Source organism: Centruroides vittatus, unplaced genomic scaffold, assembly GCF_030686945.1.
Source record: "Centruroides vittatus isolate TY-2023 unplaced genomic scaffold, ASM3068694v2 contig_371, whole genome shotgun sequence".
Taxonomy (NCBI): Eukaryota; Metazoa; Arthropoda; class Arachnida; order Scorpiones; family Buthidae; genus Centruroides; species Centruroides vittatus.
The window spans coordinates 1335016-1344056 of record NW_027122194.1 but is presented as its reverse complement, the minus strand read 5'-3'; the positions used below and the strand labels follow the sequence as shown (position 1 = coordinate 1344056).

Genomic DNA, 9041 nt, shown 5'->3' with positions numbered 1-9041 from the left:
AATGTGCTAGAGGCCAACAAACAAACTTAAATTATAGTAGTCATTTACTACTGTATCCAAGTAAAACAGTCATTGACTGACTATATATACCGATTTTCAGGGGACAATTTTTCTGCCTCCAAACACCTATACTGTAGTGATTCTGAAAATCTCGTTCGACAGATACTTGTTTTATTAGGTAGTGTGCAAAATTTCAGATTTTTCTATAAAAGAAGTTGCCGAAATATAAACAATCAAAAAGTGCAAAAATCGCCAAAAAAGCAATATTTTCTTTTTCGTTTCCTTCTGGTACTGCAGACGATCCCAGAGAAAAAACTACCGGCTCTACAAAGCTCAAATTTTAATCTTAATTCTTTCTCATTATCAGTGAGGTGCTGGCGAAATTTCCGGGTCAATAGGTCAAAGTTTACGTTGGTTGGCTATATAATTAAAATAGCTATATAATAAGCGATAATTATATCGCTTAATTTTATGCTTGTAAGGATAAAATTCCATGGAAACGAATGTCTTTCATTCAAAATGTTATTTAGAATAGCAAAAGCTAAATGACTCTTCTCTCAAGAGAGATTGCCGATTCCTGGTTTATACAATACAAAAGAAAACACTATAAAGAATTTTTCGAGCTGAAATATATTACTTATATTATGCATTTCCTACGCTTTCTAATTCGTTAATTATCAAAAAATAACAGAAAATAAAACGAGTTCTATAGGAATCTAACCCAGATTTTTCTCGTTAATCTTCATTTTATTTTCAATAATTTCTATAGGATTAATTACAATTCCTGTTTTGTTAACTATTCTAGAACACGACGAGAGTGGGAAGAAACCGAAACTATAGTTCTGGAATCAGAGCCAGAGTCTTCTGTATAATAAAATATTAATTATAAAGTATGAAAATTTAATTGAATTAATGTCATGAGCATAAAGGAGGAAAAAATATATATATAATAAACCATCACATCACAGACACAAGGCCAATGATTGATGTCCATCGCCTTGAGTAGGCTGCTCTGCCTCAAAATATAATTTATTTATTTCATTTTATTTACTTATTACCATAAAAAAATTGAATATTTATACATATTTTGTTTAAGAATCACTTAAAAATGATTTAAATGGCGTAAAATAATTTTTATGTGTCTGCATAACTTATTATACGAAGTCACGTAGTGTAATTATAATGTTAAAAGAATTCTCAAATTAAAAATTAACATATTTAATAATTAAAATATATTTTTATAATAATAGATAATATTTTATTTATTTTTAAAGGTATTAAAACTTTTACAAACTATTTTTAAAAGTAAAATGATAATTTTAGTCATTAACGTAATGTTAATGATAGAAAAATTGTCATGTAATGTTATGTGTGTGTGTGACATATATTTCTTATTAGTTTTTCGTATCCCGGGGGTAAAATTTTATATATTTTGTATAAAAGTAAATATTTTAATAATCGGAACGTTTTATTTTATTTATTTAGTGTTCCAATTCGACAATTTTCGTGCTAGTTAGTTCAAATTACATTGTCTTAAGTAAAAGTCAATCAATTAGGCATCATCGATGCAGAAACTATGAATCTTTTCCACCTTCGAGGGATAATTTATGATTTATAAACAAGATCACATGATCTGTATTGAATACTATTTAAACTGAGAAATTTTCCGTCTAAATCATTCTCTTTCTGCTTCTTACTCTTCAAATACATTCTTAAAAGTATTGATGAACATGATGTATTCGACGGTAAGAACATGATATATTTAGACTCTCAGTTAAATTTTTTACTTTTTATGATGGTGATAATTTAATTTAAACATTATATTTTTATGATTTTAGGGCTTGGGAATATTAATTTCTTTGTTTGTTTGCCTTACTCTGGCCGAAGATAAATCTTCAGACGTTCTAGTGGCTCAAGCTTCTCACGAAAAGAAATGGGAACATCACGGAGGAAATTGGAAGAAAATGTCTAATAATCAAGGCTCACACAAACATGGCCACAAATTTGACAAAGACGATTGGGGTGAATGGGATAAGCACGGTAGCAATGAACATCACGAAAATGGTGGACATAAATTCGATAAGTATGGCAAAGATGACGAAAGTCATAACCATCATGGATTCGATGGGCACGGATCGCACGGTGGATCTAATTGGCGTGGAGGTGGAAAAAAGGGCGAATCGGACGAGAGAACGAATTATCACGATAAAGGTCAGAAGCATCACGGATTTAAAAAGTCGTATCACAAAGTAGATGGAGGAGACCAAAAATCGGAACACGATATCCTTAGTCACGGCAAGTATCATAAGAGTTACGATGAGGAGGATAATTGGAAGAAGTATAATGGAGAAAAATATCATAAAAATCATCACGGAAAAGAATATTTCGATAAAAACGAACACGGAGACGATTTTCGTAAATTCGAAGAAGGTGGACGTAATAATTATGACGGAGAAGATTATAAAAAAGGTGGAAAATATTCTGATAAAAAGTGGAGCCATAAGGACGATAATGATCGCCATCATCATTCTGGAGAGGAGACAGGTGGTCGCGGCTCTAGTCATGGTAAGGAAGGACATTTTATTGGTCATCATTAAAATAGTTTTTAAACTGAAAATCGAAACAGAATACTTAGAATCACTTCTCCGATGTTTGGATGTTCGATGAGTCGTTTATTTTCAAAACTTGTTTCCTGCAATTGTTAGGCCTGTGATTTTATACTGTATTAAACTCAAATTTTCAATGTTCTTGTTCTCGATGGTAAACTAATCACATTAAATTTTACTTTTGTACGGAAAGAAAATAATAAAATATAATTTACGAATTAAACAGTAAACCATTGTATTTAATTTTTAACTACAAATTACATTCATCTGTTCGATTAGTCTCATTTTAATTTCATCATCTCTTGATAAAAAATATTATGTTTATTACAAACAACTTAAATTTACTGTTTTAAATAGTTAATAGGATGATGAAAGTACAGTAGGACTGTTATTAAAGGATCTGAGTTCGATTTACGTTTAAGAGGATTCTTTCTTCTTCTTACATGTTAAACATGGATCATTATCAGGACTATTTTGTTAACAGAAAGAAATTAAATAATTGTCACAATAAATAATTGCTCGTCTTAGTATTGTCTTTTGTTATTATTAATAGTGCTATTCAGTAGCGAACATAACTGGCTCCCGACACTTTATTGGCGCCCCCTCTCCCCTAGAAACACATAGTTTGTCTTGGAGACCATTTGGGCGCCCCTCTGCGAGTGGCGCCCTTGCACCCCCCGCGCTACGCCACTGGTGCTATTTCTGAGTTTGAAACAAGAAACACACGAGAAAGAGAATGGAAGTGTTCTTGAGCATGTCACAAACCTGGGACTTAGGAGAAAGTATATTATGAATTTCTTTGTTTCAGTTTTCCAAAGCTTATATTTAAAAATTATTCGCGAGATGAAATTCTTTTTTGTTATACAGTCATTAATAGACGGGAAGATTATGGCCAGTATAAACACGGATTCTATATGGAATAGGAAGGTGAAATATGAGAGAGAGAGAAAGCACAGCTTGTTAGTTATGGAAAGCTAACAAAATGAGTTTCGAAGACCATGTATTAAAATAATTCTTTTTATCTAGAAAAAAAGCTTTGTTTATCTCCTGACATTTATCCTTGCAAGGAATGCTTACACTTAACATCTTAGGGGTTCGCTTCCTATAGAAAAATTTTCCGGTAGTATATCGCCCATATGTTGCGGTGTCAAATCCCATCAAATCAAACCAAACCATTAAAAATTTGTAAAATAATGCTGACAACAAAAACGAATTACACAGAATAGTTATAATTTCATATTATGCATATGATTCTATTAAAACGGCGGTTTTTTAACCCTTCGTATTGAAGTCATCGTTCCAACTGGTCAATCTTTTACCGCACCTGAGACAAATCTGATACCCAATAATTATTTAAATTTGAAATAAATTACAGTATTTGGTATCAGGAAATCCCGCGACGTCCTTGATGTTATTAAAAGTTAAAACTTTAGTTTTAGTTTGAAGTAACAGTTAAAAATCATACATTACTCTTCATTCATAGAATACTTTCAATAAATATCTTGTTGGAATTAATATTTAATATAAAGTATTAAAGAAAATTTTTTCTCTCTTAATATATACTAAATATATCCCGTTAAAAATATTTGTTAGGCTGACTGCAACATTATAACTTTGATAAATAAATAAATTAACCTAAATCTTTCATGAGTATTTATAGGCTCTCATTAATCATTGGTGTCACAACAACGTGAATCGAATTTTAATTATCTGTATTTTTTTATAGTTATCGATTATTATTGCACAATTTAAGTCAATGATGTATTAAAATAGTGATGTAACAGCACCAATTACTGTGATGCACCACGTGATTTTAATTACCCCCATTCAACGCTTTTTAGAGCAATATTTAGAAGTCCAAATACAATCAAATCCAATACGGTGACATTTCACAAGCTGACATTTCTGTCGAAAAAATGGAGCAACCTTAGCGCTATTAATAAGCAATACATTTTATCTGTAAAAGATATGCTATACGGAGACATTAGCGATGCAAAGTATACTGCTCAATGTTGTCCCCATTCTGAAGACTTAAAAACCTAAAGGGATGAACAGTATTTAACTGTCAAATATAATTGATCCTTTCCGATGCTTCTGACATTCAGTGTGATATTGTTTTTCAAGATTGTCAATTTAGTTGCATTTGAACTGCTAAATATCACTGTTGAAAGCCTTAAATGGAGGTATTCTAATTACAGCCATTTATATGTAATAGCAAATAACTAATCTTAACATGTTTTAGATGTAATGTAACTTTTTATATAACTGTCAGTTTTGATTAACTATCTCAATATAAATCAATAATATAATGATGTAATGATATCTCAAAATAGTCATGTGATAGATCTTATTTTATATAAAAAGAGTTTATAGAATTTTATTGGATATGATATAAATAGCCTGATATCTCAAATAAGTATAAAAGTGTAGAAATGAAAAATAATAATAGAAATTATTTCTATAAAGCAATCAACAGAGTGCTTAAGTAGTTCAATTATATTAATGAAGTGCGTAACTGTCACAGCAGGGTTCACTTAGAGTTAACAGATTAGCTACTTCCCAATTATACCGATTCTTGGAAACCAAAAATATCTGACGGTGAAACAAAATATTGAAATGTAATGGTTTTTTAATTAAAAAAATAAAGGTTAAGAAAAAATGATAACTTATCAAATTGTTATCAATATTGCTAATGATCTGTTTACTAACCACACTTAAAGGTCAATTCGTTCTGTTATACGTTTCAAATGTTTTGGACTCTTTAGACGTCTGGGGACTGGGAATCTAATCTGGGTCGCCCTATTGTGGGTCTTGTCGAATCTACGATGCGTATGAAAGACCATCTTAGTACCCACAGGAAGGAAAGAGCCAAATTTAAAAATGTAAAATATATAGTGTCACCATTTGTTCGCGTACAAAATTAGTATTAAATCGTGTTGTGAGTTCGTGATTATTCATAGGCGTTATATGAGAGTGGCGCTATATAGCAGGCTAGTATATATCGAGTTTGGACTGTATTATAATTATAAATAACCGTATTACGTTTTCCTCAGATGAAGTTCATCCTTTGGATTATTATACTACTGTACAGTAATAATGTCAAATAACAAAATAAACGACAATGTACACATAAGGGGTTAATTAATAACACGTCATCCTATTGGTAAAAAACATCGTTATCATGTCATCTTTAATCTCGAATTGCGTCACAACAGATCCGGGCGAAAAACATCCCTAGAAATTGATCACAAACTACAACTCTTTCAGACCGACGTCTAAAAATGTCGAAGAAGATCAATAAAATATAAGGTATATGAACTATTTCTTAATCGTTAGAATATAGTTTGATTCAGTCAATATTATACGACCTTTAAAACCACTTAAAATTTTAATTACTCCTTCGCTATGTACAAGTGGAATAAGTGAGTTATCGTTTACATAGTTTTTCTTATGTCATTTATAATTGGTATCTAAGCTGATAATGCGAATCGCCAATTAAAATAATCGCCACTCCTACTAGTACAGAGTATAGGCACAATCTGCACCCAATATGGAGTTTATGATTGGTCGGATTTATTGATGAAATTAGATGTTGTTTTATGTATAATTCTACGAATTGTTTGAGATTTATTTTGTAACTGTTCACGTAATTATGACTTGTACCAAATAAAATTTTAAAATATTTTTACGCGACGTAAAACGTGCACAGACTCAGATAGTAGGAACAATCTGTAGACTTTATCTGAATCTGAGTCATTTGAATCTTTTATAGAAGGGATTGGTTAAGCATTAAATCTCTATCTGAAGTTTGTTCTTCATTTGGCTCTATCGAGACAGTAGGATTATTTAGTCCGGGGTACACAGAAATTAAATCGGTTTGACCGAATAAGGCAACGCAATGCAAAACGATCTGCTAGGGGAAGTGCCTTCCGGAGGACTTTCATGGAAAACTAGGTTCTATTTAGGTGAAGAAAATCTGGAAAATTTTACGTGATCATCAAGAACCAAAGACTATCAGTGTTCGGGACTTTTATCTACTTCACCACTAGTGGGTGGACACGGAGGACTATCAACGTTTAATCTTTCATGAAAAAAATCATGAGGAGTAAAGTAATTTTGATAAATTTGACGAAAAACTTTTTCATTTCTTTTATTCATACATTTTTATAGCTTTCGGAGGGAATCTCACATGCATGATTAGCCGGTCTACTAGAGCGTAGGCTGATGCCTTAATCGCCTCAGCCGACCGAACGGTTTATTATTGCTTTAAAGTAGTTGAATTGTTTTCAATTAAGTTCATTGAAAATAATGATTTTCAAGATTATTGTTAGCATTTATTTTTGATTGAACAATGATTTTTAAGATTATTGCTAAATAATCCATATAACTGACAGAAATTTCTTACCAGACACAGACAGGTAATTTATTTATTTATTTTAAACTCTTCCTGCTCTGTGAGCAAAGAGAGGGCTTGTTTTATTAAGCCCATTATGGGCTCGGCTAGCCCCACAATAGCGTTGCCGGGTAGTGAGGAAGGAGCCCGATATATCCGGACAGACTACTCCGAAAAATTCCTGGGGTTTTCGATTCGTCCGAATTCGATTTCTCATCTTCAAAGTGGTGGGCTGCCATTCTAACCATTCGGTCATCTGGCCGTCTTAATAATTTATTATTAATTAATTAAATTATGAGAAATTTAAAGATAATTTTTATAGGAGTTTTATTCTAAAATCGTCTAAACTTTCCTCGTTGTCTTAATAAAATGTAATAAATCTCAAGCCATTTAGATTACTAAACTTAAATAGTCTTATATATATATTTAGCTAGATACAAAGTAATTATTCAGAGATGTAATATTATCATTCATAATATGAATGTGGTATATCAATATATATAAATTATTACGAATTTACATTTTGATATGACATCCATTATAATATACCAACGAAATATTCGTAAAATTCTTAAATAATTGAAGTTTTTTCAGATTTGTTCTTCCCATCCTTTAGGAGCTAAAAGGCCTTTTAAGCATACTCATCAAGTGCTTGGCCAGGCTAACAATGAGAGCGACCAGATACTGAGGAACGGGACCCAACATATCCGACACGACCACCTCCAAAAATTTCTTGGGGTTGCTCGTCTGAATTAGTTTCTGGTCCTTCAAAATGATAAACTCCTTAATTGCTTTAAACCATTCCTAACTAGGACCGGATTCAGAACACTAGGCTAAAATTGTCTATGCCATTGTTCGAAATAAATGCAATTTTCAAATTGCAGACCTATAGATTCCCACAGTCGACCATCCGTCCGTTATCCGTTCCTTTATCTCGAGAACAGAGTTAGATAAATGAAAATTGAGACTAGATATGAAAAGCTTGGAGGCTAGAGGTCCAAATTAACTGTATATAAACTTCCAGTGTAGACTGGAAGTCAAATGATTTTTAAAATTACAATATGATTAAAAATTGCAGTTGGGAATTGTGACAATGTCAGAATAAGTAATTGTTCGTTATTTTCGTTATTTTCAGATATTTCCCGATGGCTAAATCCTTTAATAAATCAAGACATGGTAAAACTTCATCCGGGATACTTTTAAGATATTCGGTACCACCCGATAATTCCTGTTTATTTACAAGCGTCTATTTTGGAGTATCCAATGGAAAGTTCGACAATTCTGCATCTTATTCTCTGAGAGTAATCATCGCAGATGCGGTGGCTGCAGACCCTCAGACTTATAATGAAACTTATCTCGATCAATCCAGTGAGAATTATTGCAATTGGATTCTTAAAGAGGATTCTTGGGGAGGTGCTATCGAACTCTCCATCTTGAGTAATTATTACGGAATAGAAATCGTTGTGGTGAACATCGTGTCTACCAGTCTTCATAAATTCGGCGAAGATAAAAATTATTCAGAGCGTATTCTGTTAATCTACAACGGTACTCACTATGATCCTCTGATGTTCGAACGTTTTGGAGACGAAGACGACATTCAAACTTTATTTCCAACTTCGAACGAAGAGTTTCTGAAAATGGCTCTAGAAATTGCCCGAGAGTTGAAATCAATTGACTTCAATTCCCGAGACAACCATGAAGAATTGATTCTGAAGTGTTTTATATGCAAGACATTATTCGAAAACAAATCAGAAGCTCAGCGACATTACGAAAATTCTGGACATTATGCTTTTTGCAATATAAAACAATCAGAAGATTAACTGTTACAATTGGACTTTCTATATCTCATTAATAAATTAATTAATAAATAATAGATATCTTATATTAATTAATAAATAAATCATGATTAATATAAGATATCTATTTTACTGTATATTAATTTATTTTTTAAAATTAAATGTACATTTTTTAATAGCAAAATCATAAAGATGAAAATGTATTTCTGACATAATTATTTGATTTTTAATTTAACAAAAATATTA

At 31.6% G+C, this 9041-nt stretch overlaps 2 protein-coding genes across 3 annotated transcripts; both read left to right on the top strand.

Annotated features, from left to right (window-relative positions):
• Nucleotides 1-1730: 1730 nt before the first annotated feature.
• Nucleotides 1731-2597, top strand: LOC136975452 (putative eggshell protein). The gene is made up of 2 exons (XM_067270513.1): nt 1731-1745; nt 1839-2597. Exons 1-2 carry the CDS (start codon nt 1731-1733, stop codon nt 2595-2597), a joined length of 774 nt encoding a protein of 257 aa, XP_067126614.1.
• A 3269-nt stretch (nt 2598-5866) lies between these two features.
• LOC136975479 (ubiquitin thioesterase OTU1-like) lies at nt 5867-8826 on the top strand. 2 transcript variants are annotated; one of them, XM_067270542.1, is made up of 2 exons: nt 5867-5915; nt 8135-8826. In XM_067270542.1, exon 2 carries the CDS (start codon nt 8145-8147, stop codon nt 8817-8819), a length of 675 nt encoding a protein of 224 aa, XP_067126643.1. In that variant the 5' UTR covers nt 5867-5915; nt 8135-8144; the 3' UTR covers nt 8820-8826. The 2 variants fall into 2 exon arrangements, with proteins under 2 accessions (XP_067126643.1, XP_067126642.1); XM_067270541.1 differs by lacking the exon at nt 5867-5915 and adding an exon at nt 6943-7024.
• Nucleotides 8827-9041: the final 215 nt, after the last annotated feature.